Source organism: Podarcis pityusensis, assembly GCF_964106645.2.
Source record: "Podarcis pityusensis genome assembly, chromosome: 5".
NCBI classification, from domain to species: domain Eukaryota; kingdom Metazoa; phylum Chordata; class Lepidosauria; order Squamata; family Lacertidae; genus Podarcis; species Podarcis pityusensis.
The window spans coordinates 84,666,899-84,682,518 of NC_138032.1; the positions used below are offsets into that span (position 1 = coordinate 84,666,899).

Below are 15,620 nucleotides of genomic sequence, written 5' to 3' on the forward strand. Positions count from 1 at the left end.
GAAATAATAATACAAAGGAATAAAGGTGTTGACACTTACTCATCCCAAAGACCTCTCTCTCTTCTCCACAAGGTAACACAGATCCAAAATAATTAAACCCCAGATTAGCTCAAACTCCAACAGGACCTTCCTTTTCACTCTTGTTGGACATGGAACAGATGAGTGGCCAAGACATTTCTGTTGCCTGGCTAATACTGGATTTTAATGGTAGATCCCTGACTTAGAACAGACTGTTTACCTCAGGACAGAAAAACCATCCCCCTCACATTCTCACTTTACTTTTAGTGTGGCAAATTGTAACACCCACTCTTTAGGCTTTTGGTATGGTTAGGAATACTTTTTACTCTCAGAATCAAGGTGTGTATGCTATATGATTTGCTGCCTGCTTATATTGCAACATTGCTGTCTGAAAGCAGCATCCATTTACTCTGTCATTTTCATTTCAAGTAATAAACTAATCTTTATTTATTTATCTGGTGCATGAACTTCTTGTGAGCATAAGGTCAATTGTAGGAACACACAACCATAACAGTCACATGTTTAACTCCAATAAAAATCCTAAACCTCTTGGGAGTTTGTATGAGTGCTGGACATGTATGTGGATTTAGACACACATCTTGTAAGGGATAGATGTACCTCAGTTTCTTGTGGAATAGCATGGATCTGAGTTCACTCCTCTTTCTGACATACACAGAATGTGTGCATAGAGTATCTGGCATCAACTCTCACTCATCTGACACACCCAGGGACAGAGCAGTGCAATTTTAACACCATTGGGTCAAAGAAGCAACATAACCCAGATCCTTTTGACCATTTATAACAGCCCTGAAAGAGGAGGGAATTCCCTACTGCTACGGGTTCCCCTTCAAGTTGGTAATAAAGGTAAATTATTCAGTATGGGTGATGAACAAGCATAGAATTTATAGTAAACCTAAAATCTACATGTGCCAGAGGGCTCTGTGCAGACTAATTGATAACCCCAACAATCAACCCTGCAGCTCCAAGAAGGGGAGAAAGGGCAGGCTGCAACCAAACCCACATTTTGGATATAACAGAAATCTGTTCAAAGCATAAATCAGGATTACAGTGCTAAAGCAGATGCACGATGAGAAGGCATGATCTCAAACAATGGTTAAGCAAGTTGGGGATGTTACATCCAAACCAGCCCAGATTCTCTTAAAATAGCATTCTTTAAAAGGAAACATGAAGTACATAGAAACAAGTTGAAGGCTTTACTTATAAGCTCTGAATTGGGACCAATATATACATTAAGTTAAAGGCTTTCTTATCCAAGGCGGGGAGAGAACATGGAGTGGGGAAATATATCTGAGGTTAAATACTGCCAGGATCAGGAACTACTGTAACACCATATTCATGCTTTCCTTCCTCCCTGTGTGTGCTCAGTTTAGCTGAACATTTTCTGGTTTGATTAAACCAGTTTGCTGTTACACATCAGCAAAAGATGTTTGAGCAAGAACTCCAAACAGGGATTGCAAGTAGAGTTCAAGCCACAGTTTGTAGAATTAAGAATGTGACATGCAAGTGTAGCCAGTAAGTTACATATAGAATTGATTATAGTGGTTTTTCTACTAGAACCAGGGACTAGAAATTCATCGCAAACACTAGGATCCAGGAGATATCATTCTGTAGGTCACCAAAATAATCCACTGAGCCCATTCAGGTGGACAGCATAGTAATGTATACTCTCCAACTTTAGCTCTACAATGCTGCCTTAAATTATGACTATTTCTGATGACCACTCATTTAATATCCATTCCATGAAAAAAAAACTGATTGCACCATTATCTTGCTCCTAAACACACATTTTACTCAGAAGTAAATAACTGTTTTTATGTCCAAGTATTTGTGCATTGGATTGTAGCCCTAGCCTTCAAGTAAGAGATAGCGCTTTGTATCCTGGCATATGTGCAGAGAAAGGCATACAAAAATGTATCTCTTAGCAAACATAATTCTGCCGTGCAAAAGGCATATAGAATATATGGCTTTAACTTAAGCGCCTGTTGTTAAAAGGCTATATTTGGTTGTAATCCAATACATTCCTATTGCTACAGCAACCAATTAGATAGGTAAATTGGCACGCTTGTTCAAGAAATACATTTCATATCTGAAAATAGGAAAGTTGAGTTTAAAAATTATTCTAAAGCAATCCCACTCTGGAAGAGACTCAGCAAAGTCTCAGACAGTTCAGAGAACTTAGCAATTCCTGATCTGTTCTGAGAACACATTTTCATTCATCTCTTCTTTCAGCAGAAGCAGATGAAAAATAGTGCAAATTTCTTGTACAATGTAAGCTGCATCCATTACATTGCAAAATGATACTTGCAACTGATAATCTCCTCTTCATTCTTCTTCCAAAGAAATATCCAAAGAAAGTGTTAACCATAAACTCTTTTCTGCATACAGACTAGCTCTATATTAATGCACTATTCGTATAATTGGGTAAACAATACATCAGTACAGAAATTGATGACATGTAGTAAAACAAATACTTTCTTTAAAAAATGCAAAGGCTTCATTTGTGTTGCTCCATGGTCAAACCCAAAGCATGACCTACCTTAACAAGTTGAAGCTAAGATCCAGTCTTTTTGCAATGCGTCCATAGTTTCTTCCTAGGAATGCTGGGATTTCTTTGCAATCTTGACCGATATAAGATACCTATAAGAATTAAGGGCAAAAGAGTTTAGCAGCTGGGTGATTTGCGATCTTCAGACATCTATTGCCTCGAAAATCTAGATATGCAGGAAACAAAATGAAAGTATTCACCCAACTGTCAGGACAATAAACTGCTAGCACTGTTGAGATTAGTCTAGCTCCACCTGTCACATTATGAATCTGTTTTAACAACTTCCATGGTCAGCTCAAGTTGGATATTTTGCAGTTCCAAGAACAACTTATTTACTAAATTGTAATTAACTTTTCCAGAGTTAACAGCAGAGTATCTAAGAGATAGCCTTTTTTTAGTATCCTGCTTCATAACATCATTAGTGTAGTGCCTCAGTTTTATTGTCTAGTTTATTTTGTTCAGATGCCAAGCACCCTAAAATTTGGGAGTAAAGGGAGGGGGTGAAGAGGAGACAGGCAACATTTCTTAGGGCCAATACACATTAAAGTATCTGCAAAACAGTAACAATTTATTTCTATAGTTCGTTTTCATGTGGTCATAGTACTTCACTTAAATTACCTCAGGATATTACAGATGGAAGAGATTGAAACGGACAGATAACAGGCTGCCTAAAGCCACCTTAGTGTGTTCACGGTTGAGAAGATTTGAATCGAGGGCTTCCTGGGTCTCTTAACCACTATGGGCTGGATTGGATATTACAGAGCCAGATCTTTCCCCTACACCTGGTGGAAAGCAGGAGTGTTCCTACCTTGCCTCCAACACCAAAGGTTATCCAAGCAATGGAAAAATGTTTCAATGGGGCCTGCATGCAGAAAATCCAGTGAGTGTAAGCTCAGAAGACACTACACAATTTTATATGAGAATCAACTGTGTAAAGTGAATTTGTATGCTTTGAATTTTGCACATGTAGACCTTAAGTGAATATTTTATTAAAACGTGGATAAACAATGGTATCTGAGGTATATGCATGAGCAGCAAGATAAGGTGCTCTCTCACCCCCTGCCATTACACATAGGAGAGTGATCGGTCTGTATCATCCAATCCAGCCCAAGTTATGTTTGTCTACCAGCTGTTATCTTTGTGTCTGCAAACCTACTGTACAAATGTAAAATGTAGAAACAGTAACTCAAGGCTCTCACCTGGAAACAAAAATGTGTACTCATTCCACACCCAACCTACCAGTAACAACTCTGCATTAGTACACTGTCATATCTGCAGCTGGACCACGACAATGGGTTGTAGCCAAATAAATTCTACTCAAAGTAGATTCACTGAAATTAATGTACCTAAGCAAGCCATGTCCATCAATTTCAATGTGTTTACTCTGAGTCTGTCTATCACTGGATACAACCTAATGGGTTCTCAAACAGAGGGGAGAAATCAGGCAGCAATCTTCAGGACAGCTCATACCATAATACCCTATCAGTTAAACATGAACCTAACTGGACGAGACATCTGGAGTGTGGCAAAACAAGAATGGGCCTTTTCTGCAGTGGCTCCCTGCTTGGGGAATGCTCTCCCTAGGGGGCTCACCTGGCACTTTGTTGCACATCTTTAGGCACCAGGCAAAACCACTCCTCTGTGGTGTGGTGTAGTGGTTAAGAGCGGTAGTCTCGTAATCTGGGGAACCGGGTTTGAGTGTCCGCTCCTCCACATGCAGCTGCTGGGTGACCTTGGGCCAGTCACACTTCTTTGAAGTCTCTCAGCCCCACTCACCTCACAGAGTGTTTGTTGTGGGGGAGGAAGGGAAAGGAGAATGTTAGCCGCTTTGAGACTCCTTAAAGGGAGTGAAAGGCGGGATATCAAATCCAAACTCTTCTTCTTCTTCTTCTCTTCTTCCAGGCCTTTGGCTGGTTAAACAATATATGGCCTTTTAAACAGTGGGAGGTATTGCTTTTGTTTCTTACTGTGTTGTATATTTTTGTGCTTTTATATTGCAAACCGCCCTGTGATCCTCAGGTGAAGGGTGGTCTAGAAATTTAATAAATAGTAGTAATAGTAATAAATACGAATCACAACTATGTAAGACAGTTGAAAAGAAACTACTATAGTGTTTCGTACCTCCCAGTGTGGAAGGAAGTTCCAGAAACCATCTTTTAAAGATTTTGTTTCTTGCAAGCAAAGAGTAGTAAGTGGAGCACTTTTCTGTTCATCTACTTTTGTTTTCATCTACATTGTTTTTAAATATACAAAGTGAGTATGGGAAAGCAGGCAGGCACGCTGTAAATGTTTCAAATAAGTATCTGTTCTCCGAAACCAACCTTCGTGTATTTACAGCCTCCCACCCTGTTCCTTTCGCAAATCATCAGGTGCAAAATTCAGGCTTCTGTCACTTTCAACAGCTACATTCCAACTACCAAATTGCTTCTCTTTAACTTCAACCCTAAGCAGGTGTTACATTTCCAGCAGCCCCCCGCCACCAATGCACATTAAAACAAGCTCCTCCTAGCAATCAATGCCTATTAAAGCAAGATTCTTAGTTAACAACATCCCAAAATTTTTTTTTTTAATTCAATCTTTATTGGTTTAAAAATCAACATAGACACACAAAGAAAACTTAGGAAAAGGAATAGGGAAAAAAAGAAAACTGAACAAAAAAGTACATCTCTTACTAATAAAAAATAAAATAGAACAGTACATTGTGAATATACATCAACATCAAAATTTAAAGGAATGCTGATTTCCCATAGATTTCGCACAGATGTTTACAACAAGATGCCAGACTCTTAATAAAGATAATACATTATTGCCATACATAATAACTTACAAGATTAAAGGAAGTCCAATCTTAAGCTCTCACATACAGCAGTTATTAAACAATGAATAGTGTTGCACAAGACTGAAATTTTATCTTGCCACACATAAAACAGTTGAAGTTTTAGCGCTTAATCAGAAGCTCCAATGAATCCATATGAGCTCATCCCTCTATAGAAAACCACTTACATAAAGTTTCAGAAAAGGCTGACCGAGTGCTTTTTGAAAATTGATGTATTTGCAAGTTTAATTTGCGATAACTCCCTATTTAGTCCAGAAGAATTTAAGCAGCAAAGCAATGTCTATGCTTGATTCAGAGTGCACTCTTTAAAGAACTTGGTCTTAGGGAGTTCCCATTTGTCTTTTAAGTTTCCATTTCTTCAAATTCCAGATAAGAACAAGAAAATAAGAGTCAGGCAAGTTGTGTTTGGATGATATTTCATGTTCTTCAAAATACAACCTACTCTACATGACAACTTGCCACCGCATCCCCTAACTTTACAAATCACCCTTGTGGTTCAGCTGGTCTTAAAATGATTGCAGTCTGATAATGTAGCACTTCATCCCCTTTAATTCATCCTTGCTCAGTAACTTCATCTGAGAAAGAGATAGTCAACTACAGAGAAAATAGTTTTACTGTGAATACATGAGCTGAAAAAATAAAAAGCTCAGAGTTCATTCTTGCAATTTCCTCTCCCTTCTCAAGGCATCTGTCATCCCTTCCTTTGCAATAAATTCTACTTCAGGACAAAGGCTCACTTTTAACAGTCTCCAGAAAGCAAAAGGAAGAGAGATTTCAATCTAATTATTTGGAATCCCACTCCAGAATCAGTAAACATTTTCCAATTGTCTGCTGCCATTCACCCTAAAGGATCCCAAAGCTATTTACAAGACACATGTGCATGCAGAAGCATTTAGATTAATACACACAAAAATGTAACCACTTCGGGGCTGGAAAAGACAGCAGCATATTTTTATCATCAGGAGAAAATGCTGCACATAAACTCCCTCTTTTCCAGTGTCAGTTTTCAGATTTCCAGTTGCTTGACATAGAACAATCTCAAAGAGCCAGATGTTAACTCTCCTATGCTTGTGTCAAAGAGGACCTCCCAATTAAGTTATGGTTGAGTAAGGGGTTTGTTTGTTTTCCACATTGTATTTCCTGGGCAAGAACTTACATAGAAAGGGTACAACTGCATGAAATAACATGCTTTTCATAACCAATCCCAAAGCTGAACCTTGAATATCTTATTGTTAACGGATATGCTAGTATGTCTGTGCACACATATGCATATCTTATACACATAATCACTGAAAGCAATAATCTGGGAAATTAGCAATACTGTACAGTGGTACCTCTGGTTGTGTACTTTATTCATTCTGGAGGTCCGTTCTTAACCTGAAACTGTTCTTAACCTGAAGCACCACTTTCGCTAATGGGGCCTCCTGCTGCTGCTGCACCATCGCCACGCAATTTCTGTTCTCATCCTGAAGCAAAGTTCTTAACCCGAGGTACTATTTCTGGATTAGCGGAGTCTGTAACCTGAAGCGTATGTAACCCAAAGTACCACTGTATACTGCTTTGAATCTTTACTGGAGACAATTGTGTGCACATAGATAGGATTGCATTGGCTATGACATGACAGCCATTACATAACAGGAGTTACAGGTGGAGAAGCTTCCTGGGACAATCTGAGCTGTACCACTTAAGCGTTATCTCAGAGATTAGTCGAATCAAAAGAGCATCTCTATTCTTGATGTTTTTATGGATACTTTTTGCTAATTTTATTCTTATATTTTCATTAAAACTTACATATTTTTATTAAAGTGTTCATAAATACGTAAAAATAAAATAAAAATACATTCCGTTTTTAGCAAGGTGCTCTCACCTTCTCTGGGGAAAAAAGAGTCCAGCTTTGCCCTCTCAGGAAATGCAAAAAGGTGCTTGATTTAATTAAGGCAATATATGATTGCCAGCTGGGAATCATTAACTCAGAAGGATAAATTAATGATGGAATTATAGGCACTGCTTACATTAGATATGGCACTGGACCAAAGTTAACTGGGGTAGGATGCACAGGAGGGGGGGAAATCAGTTCACTTTTAAATAAAAAGGACACAATTACACCTCATTACTCAACAGATGGTGACACCTCTGTTAAACAGCATCCAGTCCTATATTTAGAGGCATTGGCAACACACCCTTATACATGTTTACTCAGAGGTAACATCACACTGAGTTCATGGGACTTACTCCTTGGTAAGTGGGATTGCAACCTTAATCATCTTCCTTAGAAGTTCGGGCAGGGAGAATGATTCTACTTGCCATCACACATACACAAGACTCTTTGGTTGATACAAGCAGATGAAATGGCTGTTTGGAACAGAGCAGTGCTAGGTAAACTCAGTATTTTCTACCAACAACTACTGCTCTTCTTGGCCAGGAAGACATTTCATGATAGAGCTGCCACCATGCAAATGAAGTCCAACAGAAAGTAGTCCCAAGACCTTATGGGGCCAATTCAGTTAGTAGGATTGTACTACTGACAAAATATAGTATTAAAAGGTGAGATTAGGCGCTCATTTTACATTTGTTATAATCAAGAAACTAGTTATGAAGCATAAAGTTAAAGAGTCATAATAAAAAAAACTGAGATAATTCATTGTTTGAACACTCTAGAGTACCATAAAAGTGCTATTACAATTTCCCACCACTAAATACATATCCATTTCAGAGTACTTTGTACTTCAAAAGGGATGCATAAAGCCTCCAAGGAACAAACTTGCACTCCTTGCCACATCCAACCACAACTACCACAATTATATATTCAAAAGCACTGGAGTAAACAAACTTTCTGCAAAACCAGCTGTTTCAAAAATACATGGGGTCACCTAATATATAAACCAGGGGAAAATGCAAAAAAGTACAGCCAGCCCCCCAAACCCAATTCAAAGTCAAAAGAAATGTTTATTTCTAGTGTGGATTCAAGCCCTGTAAAAGCACAACCGAGACTGCAATCCTATAAATGTTGGCCTGGAAGTTGAATTTTCTAGGACTTCTGAGCAGACCTGCAGAGGATTGCACAGGGAAGCTCCCGATTCAAGCAACTATTCTATTGTCTGCTCCAGTGAGCTCAAGTTAGTAAATCCAGATAAAGACAATAGCTAGTTAATAGCTGCTGCACAACTGAAATTGGCCTGGTGAGGTCCTTTTTGAAGAGTGAAGGCTCCACATGGCATAAAAAACACAAATTTATTTCTTTGACCAAACTGTTTTGTTGGACTAACTCCAGTCCAATGAGAGTTTATAAACAGGTGTTTTAATCTCAATGGCCCACCAAGGATGTCAGAACTTACACACTAATGATGATATTTCTGGTACTGGGGATTTGTTTATTTTTTATGTCCATGATCTTTAAGCATTTGGTTCATCCTTGGTTTTCAGGATGCTACTCTTATGTTTACACTTATAAGCGCCATCTCCAACTCCTCAAAAGATTCCATCAACGAAATTTTGGAACAAGAAGGAGATAAATTGAAATTGCAGAGTTTCGAGAAACTAAAAAACAGAGTGATAGATTGGCTTCATTACTATCAGATAATGGAGGCATATAATTTGGATAAGAAAACTGGCTTCCAGGTGGAAAAGTCAAAATTAGAAACAGAACTGTTAGAACCCAAAACTAAGAATCTGTCAAGAATGTATAACTTGCTGTTGAAATGGAATACTCAGGATGAAACGGTGAAATCTGCTATGATTAAATGGGCACAAGATGTTGGACATAACATAATGATGGCTGACTGGGAACAGTTATGGACCACAGGTATGAAGTTTACGGCATGTAATGCCTTAAGAGAGAATATTATGAAAATGATATAAAATGATATACAGGTGGTACATGACCCCAGTCAAGCTTGCAAAAATCTATCATTTGCCCGATAATAAATGCTGGAAATGTAAAGAAACTGAAGGTACATTCTTTCACCTTTGGTGGACATGCCCAAGGATTAAGGCTTTCTGGGAAATGATATATAATGAATTGAAAAAGGTATTTAAATATACCTTCCTGAAGAAACCAGAGGCCTTTCTTTTGGGCATTGTCGGCCAATTGGTGCCAAAGAAGGACAGAACTTTTTTTATGTATGCTACAACAGCAGCAAGAATACTCATTGCAAAGTATTGGAAGACACAAGATTTACCCACTCTGGAAGAATGGCAGATGAAGGTGATCGACTACATGGAATTGGCAGAAATGACTGGCAGAATCCGAGACCAGGGAGAAGAGTCGGTGAAAGAAGACTGGAAGAAATTTAAAGACTATTTACAGAAGTATTGTAAAATTAATGAATCGTAGAAGGATGTTGGATAGAAACTAAGTGGTCTCCAGCTGTAATGCTTTAAGAGATATGAAAAAAGGTTTATAAATGGGTAAAAGCTTAATGGTAAGGATTTGCTGAACTAACAAATTGAACTGGAATACAAAAAAGGGAGGTATGAGGAGGTCCTGGGAAATAAGTGTAAGGAAGATATGCTATGGAAAATTAATGTGTTTTTAACTATTTTTATTTTGTTTGTTTCTTTTCATTTTTCATTGCTTTGTTATATCTTAATAAGGGGGTTTTTTTATTCTTCTTGCTGTATTTTGTATTTTTTTGTATTTTTATTTTTTGTTTTTGTGTAATTCTTGTATTTTTTTGAAATTTTAATAAATATCATTAAAAAAAAAAAAAGATTCCATCAACGGTGTCTCTGAAAAACAATACACATCACTTGGGAAGACAAGCAAACTAATGCCAGTGTATTGGAAGAAGCAAAGATCACCAGTGTCAAAGCAATGATTACTCAACGTCAACTTCGTTGGACTGGTCATGTTGTTCGGATGCCTGATTATCGCCTGCCAAAGCAACTACTCTATTCTGAACTTAAAAATGGAAAGCGTAATGCTGGTGGTCAACAAAAGAGGTTTAAAGACTCTCTCAAGGCAAATCTAAAAACATGTAGTATAAACATTGACAACTGGGAAACACTGGCCTGCGAGCACTCCAATTGGAGAACAGCCTTTACCGAAGGTGTCATGCACTTTGAAGATGCTCGAATTCAGGATAAAAGGGAGAAATGTGTTAAGAGGAAGGCATGTTTGGCAAACCCTCATCACAATCAACTCCCACCCAGAAACCTATGTCCCCACTGTGGAAGGACGTCTAGAGGAATTGGCCTCCACAGTCACTTATAGACTCACTGTTAAGACCATGTTCATGGAAGACAATCTTACTCAGCTATGAGTGATCACTAAAGAAGATGACGACGACGACTCAGGGGACAAAGTAAAGGACAATGGTTGCGAGGAAGGTACAGATCTTAAAGCAATGACAAAGTTAGCTGGGCACTGCCATGCCTAAAGACAGCACCGCCACATAACAAAAGCCACCATTTCATATAGCTCTTAAAATAATCTGTTTGAAAATCTGGTGTTATTGGGTGAAGCAATTCTGAATATATTTAAGAATATACTTAAGAACTCCAGTTCATAACATGCATGCTACAAATCAGTGAAATTGCCCCATGAGTCCAAGTAGGGCTTCCATATATGTAGCAACACAAAGGGGAAATGCTAGCATCATATAGAAGTACAGCAACAGAAGTTGTGTGTACAAATGGGACCCTGTACTCTAGCATTAGGGAAAATTCACTACACACACAAGTACTTACATTCCACTGATACTCATGGAATGTAGATATGTTTGCATTCCCACCCTGATCATGTTTACTTACATGTCCTAGAAGGACTCACTAGTTTTAGTAGAATTTGTTCTCCATGAGAAAGCACTTAGGTTTGTGATCTAAGTACTTTTATATAGCCAAAAATCAGACAAAGAAAGAAAGCACAGGAAAGATTAGCAGAGACTTATAACAGCCTGAAACTCTGGGGTGAAGTTTATCTGACAATTCCTTTAAATTAACCCAGTTTAGTTCCAGCAGCTTCTCCACACAACTGCTGTTCCTCTCTTCAGAAGTTGCCTTGACTTACATAGCACAGCTGTGTGGCAGGTTTACTCACAGATTTATTCTTACAATATCCATATGGTTTTGCTTTCAACCATGTGGATATTAGAATATGGGAAAGCTGCCACACAAAGAAGTCTCAGAAATTGCATGGAATGATTGGAGAGCACGTCCAGCCAACCAATTTACAAGGTTCAGTGGGCACCAAGTAGACTGAGACAATCTGTCCCCACCAAACAGGCACTTTGTGCAGGGATGTGCTGAAGATCAGCATGTATTCTAACCTTGTAAGATGCACAAAGGGTTAATGGGTTCTTAAAAATACCAAGTTCCCCTGCAGTCAGAATGTGTGTCCAACTTCACTATGGCCAAAGTGTGAGGTAAGGGAAGTACGCTTGAAGTTTATTGTCAGTAGGAATTTGGACTCAAAAGAAAATAGGCAGGACCTTAGTGGTGTGCAATTATATGATAGAGGAGCAGACTTTTAAAGCCCTGGAGTGTTTAGTTATGCAGATGAGTAAGCTGCAGCTTTATCAGTATCAGTATCATTATCACAAATCTACAAGTAGGACTATTGACATCTGTTAAGAAAATAGCACCCAAGGCTGCTTCAGAGCAAAACAGTTCAAGGATTTAGAAGTTTGCTCCTTGCCTATATATAAATAATGAAGTCAGAATCTGAAGACAGCAGTCACCCAATGTAGTAAAGAAGCCTTTGCCCACCAGGTACCCTCTCAACTGCTGGACTCCAAATCCCATTAGCTCCAGCCAACATGGCCAATGGGCCAGATTTATAGGAGTTGTAGTTCAATAACAGCTGGAGGACGCCAGGGAAAGCTGCAGTAGATTAACCCCACACTTTAAGTTTGCCCACAATGATGTACATCTCACATAAGTATGGTTTGACCGGAATTTGGGGAGTTTTCACCAAAGTCTAAGAAAAACTCTGCACCATTTCACCAGCTACATTATGCAACTGTGATATGGAGAGTGGCTTACATAATTTGTGCTGGGGTAAGCCCAGCATTCTGTTCTTACAGTGGCCAACCAGATGTCTGTGGGAAATCCACAAGCAGGACCCAAGCACAACAGCTGTCTCCCTTCCTGCAGCAGAGCAGCACTCTCCTCCTCCATCAACTGCTATTTGGAAGCATGACTTCCTCCAACTAGGCAGAGCATAGTCCTCATGGCTAGTAGCCATAGATAGCCCTCTCCTCCATGGATTTGTCTAATCCTCTTTTAAAGCCATCACTGCCACCAGTGAGACAGAGTTTCATAGTGTAACTATGAGCTTCATGAAGAAGTAATAGAGGGTGCTACTCCCAGCACTAAAATGTATTTTGATTCCCACTGAAAAGTCATATCAAAACAACAGCGCAAAACAACCTTGACATCTCTCTGAACATGAAGCTTGTGGGACCACAAGTCCTTCTGGTTTTCTGGAAAGAAGCAGTGCACCCTTTTAGGCAGGCAGGCAGGAATTCATGTTATGTGCACTTAACATCTTCAGGTGATGTCTGGGACCCATGCACATAAATATTGCTTATGTCTGTTACCTCCAAGGAAAGGGAGAAGAGACTTCACTCAAAGTTGCAATCTATCACCTTCTAAGACTATGGGGGAGGGGCTCTTTGTTTATTTAATAAGTTCATAGAGAATACATGAGGCTACAAACATAAGAGATTCTCCCATATGCCCATGGTCTTGTACAGTACTCAGGAAACTTACAGATGCTCAGGCACACTAAAGAGATCTGAGGCTCCAGAACCCCATGGCCATGTAGATCTTCTAAGCTGTATTAAGACAGTTTAATACATGCATTAGAAAGGGAGAATTTTGGCAGGTAAAGCTTCTTAAAACTGCAGTAGCTTGATGGGAGAAGTTGCATCTAAATCCCTTTAATGCATTAGCCACAGGAGCCCTGCTTCACACTCAGTCTGACAAACGGCCTCATGGGAGAGTGTACCAAGCCTGTACTCCAGAGCTTTCCAAACTTTTCATGTTGGTGACACACTTTTTAGACATGCATCATTTCATGACACAGTAATTCAGTTTTACTAGCAAACCAGAGGTTAAACTAACCCCTTTCCAGCCCTGGGAGGAGCTTTTGCATGACACACCTAAACAGCTGACACACTAACGCAGTGGTCAGCAAGGTTTATCTTGTGTGGGCTGGATCGGTCCCGTGGAGATACCTCTGTGGACTGGATTGCGGGTGTCCATGAGTGCGCACACACGATTTTCAGCGTCTGCGCAGACACGATTTTCAGTGTCTGTGCATGCGCAGACACGATTTTCGGCGCAGTCGAAGCAAGTCCCCGCACTGTGCTTCGCCGGTTTAGCGCAGCGCACGAGTGGGCATCTCAGTTCAGGGGTGACTCGTGAGCCAGTCAAACAACCTCCGCGTGCCACCTCCGGCCCACGGACCTTAAGTTGCTGACCCCTGCACTAACATGTCCCAACACACAGTTTGGAAAGCTCTGCCGTAATCCTGTGCACACTTACTTGCAGTATAAGAAACTCAGATATATAAGCTAATTGCCAAATGGCACCTTAAACGGAGATTACAGTCACCACAACAGAATGTCTAAGCACCTTTTTTTGCAATGAAATTTATTATTGTTTAGGGTTGCCATATTTTGAAGAACATAAAAAGGGGTCACTGTGATGACTCTCGTTTTAAATACCACTACTATATGTAGGCTATAGAAGCTGTGATCTACTGCTGAGGGAGGGAGGAGAAGAGAAGAGGAAAGCAAGTCTTCACCCACCAGTCATGCCTACGTCTCATCCAGAAAGTATAGCCAGAGACATTTTGGCAAATTTAAAAAATCCACCCAGAAAGAAATTTTACCCCTGAAAAGGAGGGCATGTCCTGGAAAAAGAGGACATACGCCAACCCTATCATTGTTATTATTCCTTTCATTTCTTTACCACTTTATATTTTAAAGAAAAAAAGTGGTTTACAACACATTAAAACATCAAATAAAACAATTCAGAATAAAACCAATTCAATTCATATTCAAGCCCATATTTATTTACCTACTTAATTTACTGTAGATAGCTGTCCCATAGCAGAAGTACTCTAAGAGATCAGTGTGGTGTAGTGGTTAGTGTATTGGACTAGGACAGGGGTAGGCAACGTAAGGCCCGGGGGCCGGATGCGGCCCAATCGCCTTCTCAAAATGCGGACGGTCCGGGAATCAGGGTGTTTTTACATGAGTAGAATGTGTCCTATTATATAAAAATTCATCTCTGGGTTATTTGTGGGGCCTGCCTGGTGTTTTTATATGAGCAGAATGTGTACTTTTATTTAAAATGCATCTCTGGGTTATTTGTGGGGCATAGGAATTCATTATTATTTTTTCCAAAATATAGTCTGGCCCCCCACAAGGTCTGAGGGACAGTGGACCAGCCCACGGCTGAAAAAGGTTGCTGACCCCTGGACTAAGACCTAGGAGATCAGGGTTCTAATCCCCACTCACTCATGAAGCTCATTGGGTGACCTTGGGCCAGTCACAGCCTCTTAACCTACTTTACAAGGTCACTGTAGGGATTAACTGAGGAGGGGTGTGAACCATGTACTTCTTGGAGAAAAAGGCAGGATATAAGTGCAATAAATAAGCTCTTCTGTGCTCACCAGCTTAGGAAAGTTGGAGAGGCCAGCCAGATGGAGATGTCAGTCACCAGCCTGGCATCCAGAGATCTCCACATGGTGGCAATTGAACCCACCCCAATTGCAAAACAAAAATTGCGAATTTCAAGCACTGCTTTACTTCTGAATAAATTCACATGAGCTCTGGCTTTTAGACTGTAATCCAAAAATACACTTACCAGGATAAAAATCCCATGGAATGTGTTCGGACTTACTTCCAAATATGTATATAGTCAAACTATGGTAACCGATTCTTCATTTTTTAGGGACCACACCTTTTAAATGTTGTGGCAAGCAAGAGAAAGCTCCAGGTTTAGTGCTCTAAAATGAATCTTATCCATAATCATGAAAAAATGTTTAGCATGTATACAGACATACCTCGGAGGTTGAACAGAATCCGTTCCGGAAGTCCGTTCAACTTCCAAAGCGCAGCTTCTGATTGGCTGCAGGAAGTTCCTACAGCCAATCGGAAGCCATGGAAGCCCCGTTGGATGTTCGGCTTCCGAAAGAATGTTCAAGAACCGGAACACTCACTTCCAGTTTTCAATAGTTCGGGAGCCAAA

The 15,620-nt window shown here is 39.8% G+C and overlaps 1 protein-coding gene across 1 annotated transcript in view; it reads right to left on the minus strand.

The window, feature by feature from the left end:
* Positions 1-15,620, minus strand: part of LRMDA (leucine rich melanocyte differentiation associated) — a 755,532-nt gene that overhangs the window by 736,995 nt on the left and 2,917 nt on the right. Inside the window, 1 exon segment of the mRNA XM_081007691.1 lies at positions 2,576-2,676. Within this exon segment, the coding sequence (XP_080863817.1) occupies positions 2,576-2,676 (101 nt within the window).